This window comes from Eretmochelys imbricata, chromosome 1, assembly GCF_965152235.1.
Source record: "Eretmochelys imbricata isolate rEreImb1 chromosome 1, rEreImb1.hap1, whole genome shotgun sequence".
In the NCBI taxonomy this organism is placed as follows: Eukaryota; Metazoa; Chordata; order Testudines; family Cheloniidae; genus Eretmochelys; species Eretmochelys imbricata.
Window position 1 is genome coordinate 119,439,774 of NC_135572.1, and position 13,440 is coordinate 119,453,213.

The 13,440-nt window shown below is 41.3% G+C and overlaps 1 protein-coding gene across 1 annotated transcript; it reads right to left on the bottom strand.

The window, feature by feature from the left end:
- Window positions 1-495: 495 nt before the first annotated feature.
- Window positions 496-10,119, bottom strand: NMS (neuromedin S). Its single transcript, XM_077810241.1, has 11 exons — window positions 10,047-10,119; window positions 8,787-8,842; window positions 8,040-8,087; window positions 7,486-7,545; window positions 7,367-7,393; window positions 7,224-7,277; window positions 5,490-5,564; window positions 4,443-4,478; window positions 4,006-4,047; window positions 2,976-3,006; window positions 496-602 (listed from the first exon to the last, which is right to left on the bottom strand). The coding sequence occupies exons 1-11, from the start codon at window positions 10,117-10,119 to the stop codon at window positions 496-498; spliced, it is 609 nt and encodes a 202-aa protein (XP_077666367.1).
- Between the last annotated feature and the right edge of the window lie 3,321 nt (window positions 10,120-13,440).

The window sequence follows — 13,440 nt, forward strand, 5'->3', positions numbered from 1 at the left end:
GGATAAGATCTGTGTTAAATATTGACCTGGCTTTGTGGATGATCTCTTGGGATTAGAAGGACCCTATATTTAATTAAATTGGTTTTCAGTAACCACTCATCATAGAGTCCAGTGTCTAGATGGTGAGACAAGGGCTGGAAGGCCTAAGGAGACTGCACCTCTGGCTTCTTGTTAACCAGTGTGATGAGACAGAAGTTTGCTATTGTTACTGGCTTGGTATAATCTAATGATAGAATAACCACCAGTTTGAGGTGAGTCTGCCCTATTTCTCAGCAGTTTATCCTGAATCTCGTATTCTCAGCTGTGACCTACTGAGGCACAGGGACAAGCACATCTCATAATTTGGTCCCTGATGTATTTTTTATTGTGCCTAGCAGGGGAAGGGTGGAAAAGGTAGACCACAGTTTCCATTTTGGCAAATTGTTTGGTCAGATACTGTCAGTCAATAACAATTGTCGTTGATTAGTGACACTCAAAGTAGATGATTTGAACCTATCAGTTATCATGATCCGCCTTTTGTTCTTGTTTTGGAGAAGATAATTCAGTTATGAAAGTGATGTTGTGCTGTGCAATTTGCGGTAGAGCAATGTGTACCTCAAATCCTAAACAAAACACACTGCATAGTCATAAAAAGGGCATGTTGATCATGTATAATTCTAACAGAGGTCATCTACATAAAAAGATGATAGAGAAAACATTTTGAGAATGGTTCTTCATTGTATTACCTTAATAAATTTGATTTGGTTCCTGTAAATAAAGAACTCTATTTTGGAGCCAGACAAAGGACTGTAACATAAAGAAGGCTGATAACTGCTCAGTGACCACAAGTGTGTGTAACTTGACAAAGAAAAGATGTAAAGAAGTACAAAATAATTAATGACTGCAAATTTATTATGGAACAGTAGCCTCTAGTCAAATGAGTCACTTAAAACAATAGACACATAGTCCAACAGGATTGTTTTTCTTTGTATAAATCAAGTCTTCAAGCTGTTAAGTCAACCCATGAGCTTCATATTCCATGGAATTCTGAAAGAAATTAGCACAAATTAGGACTATACTTTGTGATGAGCTCTTAAATGATGTACTGAAAAAATTCAGTTCTGTATGTCCATTCCATCCCAAAGCTAGAAATATAATGGCACAAAATTTTAGCCCCTGCAAGTAATAGTTGATGAACCTCAAAAAGTTTGAATAACTATCCAGAGTCTAGGATGCTTATCTGAACATGTGAGGTCTTTCACTCACACTATGAATCCTTCCTCCCTACACACTTTTTTCCTTCATCACCAAGGTCTACCACCGTCTCGGAGGCCTTCTTCTTGAAGGCTGGGAGCATAGTGTTTATCTTGCAGCCCATTAAGCTGACCCTTTAGAAGACACACTGCCCAGTGGGTGAAAACTTAAAGGAGGCACAGCAGTAAGGCACACTTTAGTCCATACAGTAACACTTGAGTGGGGTTTATTTGTTGCCATAAGCCTTCTGTTGGCCCTGGCATAGGGTGACTTTCACCCAGAGTGTTTCAACATGTTTTACACTAACCATGGTTAGAATTATTTTGCCAAAAAGTTCTAGGCATGGTCATTCCACATCTCTCCATTGATCGGCTAGTGCAGTGGTTCCCAAACTAGGGGCACTGCTTGTTCAGGGAAAGCTCTTGGTGGGCCGGGCCGGTTTGTTTACCTGCCGTATCCGCAGGTTCAGCCGATCACAGCTCCCAGTGGCCGCGGTTCTCTGTTCAGGCCAATGGGGAGCTGCGGGAAGGGCAGCCAGCATGTCCCTCGGCCTGCACTGCTTCCCGCAGCTCCCATTGGCCGAGGGACATGCTGGCTGCTCTTCCCGCAGCTCCCCATTGGCCTGGAGTGGTGAATTGTGGCCAGTGGGAGCTGTGATCGGCCAAACCTGCGAACGTGGCAGGTAAAAATGGCCCGGCCTGCCAGGGGCTTTCCCGAACAAGTGGCACCCCTAGTTTGGGAACCACTAGCATATTCATGGCTTGTTCCTTCTTAAATGGTTTAATATCAAAAATATATTTTTGTAGATTTTTTTTTGTTGTTGCTGTCATTCTAGTCACCATCCTTTCCTATCACGAGCTTTATCCCTTGCAGTGGAAGCAGATAATTCACAAACAGAAAATAGTGACCCTTTCTTTTGAAAAGTTCAGAAGGGTTGGGAGAGGATGGGGGAGGGGAAAAGAGCATGTGGTTTCCTGTATAGACAAATATCTACTTAATTTACCATTAAAACCTAATCATGACTTTAATAGAACAATCAAGATGTGAACACACTGAAGCTGAGTGAGCACATATTATTATAACCCATTATCTTTCATCACACACACACCCCTATTGTTTGTTGTTTTTCATCTAAAATTAGGTCCCAATCCTGATGTCAATGAAACTCCATATGAGTGCAAGGATCCATGTTAGTGGGTTCTGATGTAGGATCAGGTGGTTCTGGATTATAAGCATTTCAGGACCGAGATCTTGTCTTTATATTTATCTCTGTGGAGCGCCTCACATGCTTTTGGGTGTTGTGTAAATAACAGTATTTCCAAGTTTGGAATAGTATTGTACTTGTAAATAACAGTACTGTAAATAACAGTATTTCCAAGTTTTTTATAAAGTGGGCTCATTATAACTTTAATGCTCTGTCAAAGAGGTAGTAATACAAGCATAAAACAAATGTTTTATGCTTGTATTACTACCTCTTTGACAGAGCATTAAAGTTATAATGAGCCCACTTTATAAAAAAAATTCAACTTAATTAGCTTGTTTACAGTATATATATAAGACCCCCTGATCCTTCAAGTGGTTCTGTGCAGACAGACACCTGTCCCTGTGCAGAGCAGTTAGCAGTAAAGGGGCTTAGGCATGTAACAAATTATTTCTAAATAACACTTTCTCTGTCAAAGATTATTATTTGTTGAGTAAACAGAATGAAGCCTTTTAAAATCACCTTTCAGAGGCCTACTCACCACTGTCTTCGATAGTTCTTCCATTTCTAGGCTGAAAATGTAATTAAATAATCATATTGAGGTCAGACAAGTAAACGCAGCAAGGGATGACTCCCATAGTGCATTTAGGAAACTCATAAAATCTTGTTCCAAATTTACCACACATGGGTGATAGGTCTTGAGTGGAAATAGGGCTTATCTATGGGGTGGGTGAATTCCTACAGCCTGTAACGTCTTCAGTCAGCCTCTGGACCAACAGCTGAAGAATCTGATTAATTTTTCATGCAGCAACTTGGCCCCAATCAACAAGATACATAAGCATATGCCTAACTCTGATCATGTGCGTCATTCCACTGGCATCACTTGGAATACTGACCTGGTTAGAAGCTAGGCACATTTTTAAGTATCCTGATAAACTAGGGCCCAGGTTATAGTCAGGGCCTCTTTTTAACTGATTTTTCTGGCTGTGTTGCTAGAGGCATGTGAAAAATATTTTGCCCAGGTCAACATAGTGTGTCACTAGCTGAATCTGGGTTAGAACAGGATCAGCAAGATACTTACTTGGGGCAAAGATCCAACAGTCACAATGAGAAATAAATTAACCACAGATTATTTTCATAATTTCTATTTTTTTTTCTCCGTTGTGCACAGAGTGTGGTAATCGGATCATTTAGTCAGAGCACTGCTAACACTTATGTTTTTCTGCTGAATTTAGGGCCGGTGCACTAGTCAGTCTAATAGGAAATAAACACTTGGCCCCAACCCTATGTCTAGGTAGAACAGCTCAAGGCCTAACATTTTACTGGTCACCCCTGTGCAACAGAAAGTTTTAATCCATTACTGCCCAGGATTTCACAGTTGTATAGACCTTTTATTCTAACCCCAGCACCACATTGACTCCCTAAGCTTTTCAAGCAATGACTTTAGACGGCAGCGTCTATAGAATACCAGGCAAGAATTTTTAGATGTAAACAGGTTTATATTGTTTTCTATGGATACATGAAATTGTATATGATTCAAAATTGTAAAAAGGAAAAGACAAATCTGATACCCTGAAAAGAAAAAAAGGCCGTCCCATGGTACCAGCACTATCCTGTAAAATAAAACACAACCCATTAATAAAATATTTGTAAACTATCGTATGGCTATATTGACCAGTCTCTGTGTCATTGTCAGAGCTGTTGTCATCAGTAATGCAGGAGCCTTTTCAGCAGTGTGCAAATAACTAGATACTAATAGTCCCCAGTGCCTTTCACCTGAACTACCGATTAAACATTAACAGCCAGAGGGCATTGTCAAGAACCATCCATTCTGTCTGATGTAAATATATGAAAATACCATAATTAAATATGATGTTGCATGGGCTCTAGAAAATAGCTTGAAGGCCGGTTTAGAAGTGATTGATTATCTCTCAGAAGCAGCTTGTGAGCTAGCTCAGAGCAACTGTGGTCTCCGATTTTTAAAAAAATCGAAATTAAGTTAACGTACCTTCTTTATAAACTCTGCAGCAGCAATTTGTGATTCCTGTAAGGTGATAGCGCGTATCAGTTTTAACATATCCGCCTGGTCATGGGATTTTCATAATCCTCTAGTACAGGTTAAGTACATCGCTCCAATCCATTTGTTTTTTTGGAAGTGAGAATTTTAAACACAAATCAGATAGTTACAGGAAATCTAGAAGCAACTTAAAATTTTCTGCCTTTATTTTAAGTATTACTTTAACTGATTTCAAGGTAAATACATTCTTATCACTGAAATTGAAATTAGACACTCATGCTCTTGAGAACAATGCAGTGCTTGAACTGAAGGGAACATAAGGAACAGCATTCACCAGGATTCAAAGTAATATTGATTTTTCTTGCCTTGTTGAAATGAGGTTGGTTCCCCATCATTAAGATTGCCACTGATTTTATTTTAAATCCAGTCTGGGTTGCTGTTGCTAAACTCAGCTCGTGCTGTACTTATTTTTCAGAAGGTAGCTCATTGTGGGACCAATCTTGCACCACTGAAGTCAATGCAAGTTTTGCCATTGACTTTAGCAGCAGCAAGGTCAAGCCCGGTGTTGATGAAGGCTCTGATTCTTCAATCTGATCTGCAAGGACAACCCCTTGTACAGCCCCACTGGCTTTGACTGGACCTTAAATGGAAAAGACCCTTTTAATAGCATCAGCAGAGATCAGTGACAGCAGCAGCTGCACCAGTGATTGGATTTAATTATCAGGCACAAGATTTAAAGATGAGTAAGTAAAATGGAAGATGAGAGCAAAGGTGTAAAAATAAAGGAGGAGAGGGGCCGGAAAATGGGGAACAGACAGTGAGAGGAAGAAAGGGGAAGAAGAGGTTGAAAAGGGAAGGAATTTAAATTTAAAAAAGGAAAAAATAGAGAAGGAAAGAGGAGTGCTAGGGACAGGATATAAAGCAAGGGGATTTTCCTTTGTTAGATGTTCAAGGTTCGAATAGTAAGACAATGATTTATAAAACAACTGAAATTAACATTTAGTGCCATAAAATACTATGGAAGAAACAAGTGCATACGGGATCAAGGAATCTTTTCATTCTTCTCTCAGAGAGCTTTGAAGCAAGGCGCATTAAAGGATGCACAGGGGAAGACTACAACAAAGAGAGATTGTGAACACTAGTTTTATATTAAGATGATCAATGAGACACAAAACATTCAAACATAGTCACTGACTAAAAGTTTTTGATAGCCTGCAGATTCAAAAATCAGACTTATTTATAATACAAGTTAATTAATTTTAGTGCAGAATCACTGCAAAACATGAGCTTCTTGACAGAGCTTTGTAATAATCATATGTTGAATTTTTCAAAGGAATCTAGTCGAGAGAGGGACCTAAATTCAATGAGATGTGCGTGCTCCCTTGGGCTCCTTTGAAAACCCCAGCTGTAAAGTTTACACAAAAATTGGAGGGAGAAACTAAACTCTCTACCCAGCTCTTTCAGGTGACTTTAAGAAACGCTACACATTTTGGGTGAAATCCTGGGCATTTTGCCATTGACTTCAGTGGGCAAAGATGTCATCCCTTGTGTTAAGATATAATCTTAATGCCTTAATCAAACTCTAATCCACATGATACCCCACAAATTCATAGGACCATGTAAAAGGAGGATCTATGCAATAAGAAATGGCATTTTATCCTAAGGCTGAACTTAGCCCATAGTTCCCAGGGTGTTGGGGAAAGTTCAGGTGGGCCAGAGACAGGGAGATTCATATCATAATAGATCTGTGAAGCTGGACAAAAGTTTAGAGTTTGCAAGAATCTCTCCTCCACACCTCAGAGCTGGACCTAATCCTGGTGCTGAGCCATTCTTATAGATTCTGATAAGGCCCCAAATAGACCACATTTTGGAAACCTGGCCACAAACTGCTATGTGGCAAAGGTCAGTTACATCGCTTGGAACGCTGCAATGTGGGTCATCTTCCAGGCCTCAAGAATGATCAGATAGGGTGAAATCTTGGATCCACTGAAGTCAACTGCAAAACTACCATTGACTTCAATGGGATCAGGATTCCACCCATAATTTCTAGCTGACTTTGGAAAACCCCTAATCAGCATTTTGCGGGTTTGTGGTTTAGCTAACATTGTATTGAATATATTTACTACACAGTCAAGGTCTAAAAGGTGTTTGTTTGGATTTTATTTTGTTTTGCTTTTGTTTGGGGGGAGGGCTGTACAATTAGAATACAATGTAAATATTGTACTGCTTTTTTATTCAAATGTTTCAAACAAATGTGCTCAGAATTAGAAGCTAAAGAAACTGACAAGTATAGAAAAGATAGAGAAGCACCTTTTTAAAACACTTCCTGTAATTATTTTAAAGTCATTGCACGTGATCTGAGTAAACTGATTGTCTGAAACTCGATAATCATGGTGCATTTTATCCTTTTCTGACTAACGCAATTCAGATATAAACAGGGTTCAAAGAGCTCTGTAATTTTTGTGAGTAAAGCTCTTGAATAGCTAGCATTAACCAAAAAAGTGCACTAGGAAAAAATGGCTTTGGAGCTGATTCTTACGTTGGCTGTAATCAACATGAGTTGAGGGCCTCAGTATCTCACAGGCCTGAACTTTTATAGATAATTGAATAAGGTACTTAAGCATGTGAGACACCCCCACTGAAATGAATGAGTCTACTCACATGCTTAAAGTTAGGCATCTGCGTAAGTACATTGCTGAATCATAGACTTAGTAAGCATCTTGTTCACACATTTACGCTATGCAAAAGTGATGATTATGTTAAAATACTGACCCCGGTTTTAAGTGGATATGTTGGTTCTTGAACTCTGGAGTAGTGAAATAAAAACTGCATAAAAAGAGCAATTTTAGTATATAGTCTTATCAAATCTAAGAGTTGAAGTTATGCATATATTACTAAGATGGAGAAATACTTACTCTTTTATATATGTCCTCGTTGTTTTCCTAGTAAAGATAATGATGATAGTCAAACTCTGTTTGGTTAGACAAAATGTTGGGAAAGTTTTCTTCAAGGAAAGAAAATCTTTAGACCTTACCTCATCTATCTGCATGCTATTAAAAATAGCATTACAAAGATCCATTGCTTTACTGGAGATCTAAAAGAAAAATAGTTTTTTAAACATACATTCATTTATGGTATGTTTTGTACATGACTTTTGAGGTAAGAAGCCTGATTTTCATCTCACAACAGCTTAAACCAGGAGTAATTCTACTGAAGCCAATGGCATTATTCCCGAGTAAATCTTACTGCAGCTACCAGATATAAAAAATTATATTTTCTATATATTTTACATTATATTTTCTATCAGGAAAAAGTTGATAGTATATTAATTATGTCAGCATAATCCTATGCTGCATACAAAACAAATAGTATCATTTAGTGAAATTCGATTGCATGAGAAAATAGAACATAAGCCAGCAGAACCACTACCTCATTACAGCTGAGTATTCAACTCCTTGGAGGAGATGGAAGAGACATTTCTTTTTATCTTTTCAGATCATTTTAATTTGAACTAAGTTTAATTGTTATGGAATAGCCAATGTACCTGGAAGAGTAGAGTCACTTCAATAAATTGTTAAATCAGTTTACCTGGGGTTGATTAGACAGTTCTGTCCACTGACTGAAACACAGTGCCAGCTTAAAAATAAAGATTAGACATTAAGGTCAGTTATACACTTAAACCCGTGTTTTAGCCTGAGAAACTTTAGCTTTGGTAATATTCTATCAAGGCCTTTCCCGGCTCAGATATCTTACTCTTAATGTGTATATTTTGTTAAAATGGGCAGCAAAAGGTTGCTTTAGGGACATACACTAACCGGGAGGTGATCAAGTGGACTTTCCCGCATTTCATGTTACTGTTAATTCACTGGTTTATCAATTCAACCTCAACTGTAACCTAGACTTGATCATTGCATTGTCTTATATTTTCAATTAGTTTAGGGAAATTGTAAGTAAATTAGTCAGCAGTAGATTTGTTTAGTGTCCTATTTGCTTGTTTATTCTCTTAGTAAAACCCATGTAAGTGCTACCAAACTTGTTTCTCTCTGAGAATTGCAGCATAGCCATGACCTACAAAAGGCACAGGTGAGCCCCTAGAACCACTCCTGAATTGACCCCCATTAGTCTTCCACTCTGCATATTTATGTGTGTGTGTTGTTAGAATGGGAGCAAAGGGTTTTTAATAATGCATCCTTAGCCACTGACTAACCGGAAAACGATGGCGCCTATCGGGGTTTCTCATCCCCTAATGGTAATTCAGCCCCGTTTCAGTGCGCCCTGCACTGTTATGAACATGCTTCCAGTTTATGACTGCCATGTAATGAAAACGTTTCCTACCTCACTTTTAGGAACCTCTGGCGCATCCATAGAACGGGAGACAGGCTGAGGAAACCCTATTGAGATAAAGCATTCACAGATATAATCTCCACTAGAAGGGGGTGACTGTGCCCTGCGTTTGAAAGCTACCTCAGTACAAATTCAGGGAGCGGGTTCTCCAAGACCACGAGGAAGCTATAACCGGCCAACAGCTCGGGTACAAATGAAACCTGACCAGGGTTAAAACACTGAGCCAGCGGGTTTAGCAGAGATGCTTAGCTTCGTCCTCTTTAAAAATATTTTTGCACAAAAAAAAAAAAAAAGTATCCTTCCAATGTGAAACCCTAGAGCACAAAAATAACCCAACACCCCCCCCCCCCTCGCCTGGCCCGGCCTCTGACATTGCCGATCTGGATGTCGGGCTGGGCAGCCCCCACGCCTATCGGCAGCGTACACACACACTCGGGCGCCCCGACCCGCTCCCGGGATGTGCTGTGCGGCCGAGTCCCCCGGTCCTCTGGGCCGGCCACACCGGCGGGGTCCCGGGCTGGCAGCCGAGAGCGGGTCCCCCCCCTTCAGCACCCTGGACAGAGGCGCCGGCGGAGGAGGCAGTCCCCAGCCTTCTCTTCCCCAAACTTTCCCTGCTCGCTTTCGCCTCTTGCCCAGCCCTGGCACGGACAGCTGGTGTCAATGGGGGCAGCTCCGCTGAGCTGGGGCGTACTCCAGCTGAGGCTCTGGTCCCAGAGCTATATTCATTCCCTCTTTGCCCACTATTCCCTCGGGGCTTAGTGAAAATGTCCCTTTCTCATGTTCAAGTCGCTTTTATAAGAACCTATTGTGCACCTACTAACAGTGCCCCCCCGTTCATCAAGCATCCCCTGTCTCTCCCTGGTAAGGGGCATGCCACCCAGCCCCCTCCTGCCCTGCCCACTTCAAACGAGAACTTAAAAACCCGCTCCGGTCTTTTGCTGCTGCTGGTTTTGGAGGAAGGACGCCGATAGCCATGTCCTTTGTTTAAACTATCTGCCGCCTTCAGCCCTGCACGTTCAGCTCCTTACAAGCGCTTGATGTTAGAGACCAGGTTCAGGGCAGTCTGCAACAACTGCTCTCCCAGTCTGAAGCGAGCCTCGCTTCTCCCAACTGCAAAGCAGAGCCGGGGGTGTGAGGGAGGGAGAGAGGAATGAGTTACGCTTTCTGTATTAGTCCCTGATCGAGTGACTATTCTTTATCCACATCGATCAGGTACGTAGGAGGCAGTTATGGGGAGAGATCGGGTCTTACCTGGGGTGAACTGTAGAGCACAGAAGCAGTAGAGAGCGAAGATCCAAGGGAAGGGAGAAGGGCGCTGTTTCATTTTCAGCCACCTGTTCCTTCGAGCTGGGGACAGACTTTGGTTGTTTTCCCAGGACCTGAGCATTTCACATCAGACTTCAGATGGCAGGGAGGATGCTCAGCCTGTGGACTACTGGCCCAAACTGGAGAGGTGTATTTGTGACAAGTTGTATCCCATTGCAAGGGGAGCCAATCAGCACTTTGCATGGGCCTTGTTTTCTCAGTCATAGGTGTCACGCTGTGCTTTTATTTATGCAGCAATATCTCTCAAATCAAAGCTCTCTGCAACGCGACCTCAGCCAGTAGTCAAGGCTCCAAGAACACAGAATTAAGAAATCTGGAATCCGCATTGCCCCCCTCTGTATAAAGGAGGCTTTATAGGAAAACTGCTCTCATGCAAACAGGCTGTGTTACATACATTACTGCTGCATCACAAACATCTTCTCATCATTACATGCAAACTGGCCTGTCTACTGCAGAATCAGAGTTCAGTGAAAGTTTGCTAGGAAAAGTAAACTACAATCATTCTGCAGTTCTTTGATTAATTTTTTAATAAGACTTTAAAAATTTCATAAAACCTAGGCATGAAATAGCTATGGATGCCAGTGATGGCCTCCTTAATAAAACTGACAAGACAATAATTGTCTTATATAAAATTTCCCATTCTTTTAAATGAAAAAGCAGACTTTATTTTCCAGGGTGTCACAAGTAGAAATATTTTCCAGGGATTATTAAATCAGAGTGTACAACAGTCTCTTCTATTTTAAGGGAGTGTAGTAGTCCTTTACAAGTGGGTATAAAATGCTACCATTCTGATGTAGTAGTGGTTTACACCCATCCTGCACTCCATGTGCAAGGTAACTATATGAGGCACAAGGTGGTGGAGAACCAAGTCCATTGAGTCCTACAGGCATCTTGCAAGTGCTGACCAGTGATGTGATGTTAAATGTGACAGTCCCTGTTTACACTGTGTGCTAGGTTATAACTGATGTTGTGTTAGTTAACAATGTTCATGTTCTAACACAATGGATTTTTCCATTGCAGACCAGCCCAATAGATCAGACAAGCCCCTCCTCTATTCAGGGACCTAAAAATGAAGGTTATTACCTCATTTTGTTTTTACATGGGCAGTGCTCCACACAGGAGGCAAAGCTAATGTGTGAATAGGATGGAATGGGAATGGAGAGAGGGAGAACCTAGTGTGGGGGGCATAATGTAAGAGAGATACATAGCAATCCAAATTAATCCCTGGTGTAATTCCATTGACTTGACTACACCAGGAGTGAACCTGGCCCAGTCTGAGGGGGAGAAAAACCATGAGGGGAGGTAGACAGATAAACGTAGCCAGAGAATAAGGGAGGAATTGAGCCCAACTATGTGTAGAGGACAGAAAGCAGGGCTGAACTAGGAAGATAGAGGAGAGGAAATAGGATTAATTGGGGGTCAGTGAGTGAGGACAATTCATGGAGGGAGGGACAGAGAGAAACAGAGTGAAGTTGTAATAATTGGGGCTACAAATTTGTCCTAATTGTGTGCTTGATTGCAAAAAGTGAGTGAAAGTTCATAGGTATGTCTACGCTGCAAAAAAGGACCCGCAGCAGCAAGTCTCAGAGCCTGGGTCAACTAACTTGGGTTTGTGCTAAGGGGGTAAAAATAGCAGTGTAGAAGTTCAGGGTAAAGCATGGACTCTGACCTGTAACAATAAATGCTGATGGGAGAAGGTGCAAAAGGAGACAGAAAAGACTAAATTAATCCAAACAAAAAAGCCTGTTGATATTGTATCTCAAGATCGTGGGCTCCACTTAAGGGCAGACTGTTCAGTAAGAGTCAAGTTAATCCAGTGCCAGCTGTGGGTCAAGCTCCTTAGACATGGCAGCTAACCACATTGCTTATTAACCCCCTAGGCTTTTGCCAGCCTCAATATAGAGTTTAAACAGTCCCCTTGGGATCTCCACTCTCTCTTGACACCAAGTAAGTGGAGCCTGTGATATTAGGACCTTTTACCATGACATCCCAGAAAATCCAACTTCCTCTGTTCCAAAAGGACCAGATTCATACCACAGGTCAGTTCCTCCTTAGATCTCCCTCCTTTACCCACCCAGTCTGATCCTATAATAAACTTTTGTAGGCTTTATTAATTAAATGAAAATGAAGCAAGAGAGATTTGCTCAATGCTAAGAATACAGATAAAGACATAAACTTAGCTTATTATCTCATAAAACTTCAAAGCCACAAAATCTTATAGGTTCAGCTTCTGAGGCTTATCCTGGCTGTGACAGCTCTGGGTCCTTTACCTGGCAAAGTCCTCATCTCTTAGGATCCAGTCTGGTAACAAGAACCTTATTTCCTTTCAGTAGGCAGCTTTTATCCGAAAACCCGGCCATGTGACTGTTCTGACCCTAGGGCTCATGGATTCAACGGTAAGGGGGAGGAGGGTCCATGATGTAATCCTTTGTAACTCATCCTTGGGTGGGAGTGGCCCCTTCTCCATTGTCTCGTAAACTGGTTCCTAGCTGTTGTATTGAGAAACAAGGAGTTTCCTCTGGACATGTTGCTTTTTACTGGGTATTAGCTGATCACTCTCTCCCTTAAGGGGTGTAACCATCTCTATCAGCGAAACTCAGCAATGATTAATGGCTCTTGTTGTCATGGGGTCTGTCCCAGCCACATGAAAGTTATGTAGCACAAATGTACAGATATGAAAAACAATACAGTTTTTACTGCAATTTTTGCAACTTAATTGTAATAATGTTCAACCGGCATTAAGCCTGACAGACTCTTACTTGATATATAGGCCTAGAGTTTGCCTAAGCCCCCAGCATCATGAATAGAACTCAAGGACTGTTTTATATGATCATGTCAAGTGAACAAGAGATGTGTGGGATGAGAAATCAATGTACCAAAATTGGCGTGTCAGAAATTGGGGGACTAAATAACAAGAGGATGTGCTAGTAAACTGATCATTCCTTTTGTGGTGCCTTAAAAGAAAAGACTTTGGGGATGTGGAGGGGGGGACAATGGCACCAACCTGTCTGACAACAACTGCCAGCTGAAAACCGAGAGGACCGAACGTGCGAGTTTTACCATCATGTCTGCCACCAGGTCACGAGACAGAATAAATTATGCCACAAAGCACTTTTATGCTAGTATAACTGAGTTTACACCAGGGCTTTTGCCAGCATAACTATATCAATTTAGGGGTGTGATTTTTTTTTCACAGCTCTAACCAACATAACTATGCTGGTAACATTTTCTAATGTAGGCCAGGACTTAAGCATGGACTTAAATCCCTCCCTTGGAGAAAGGACCTAGGATGCTGTTAAGAAGGATATATGGGGAGTTC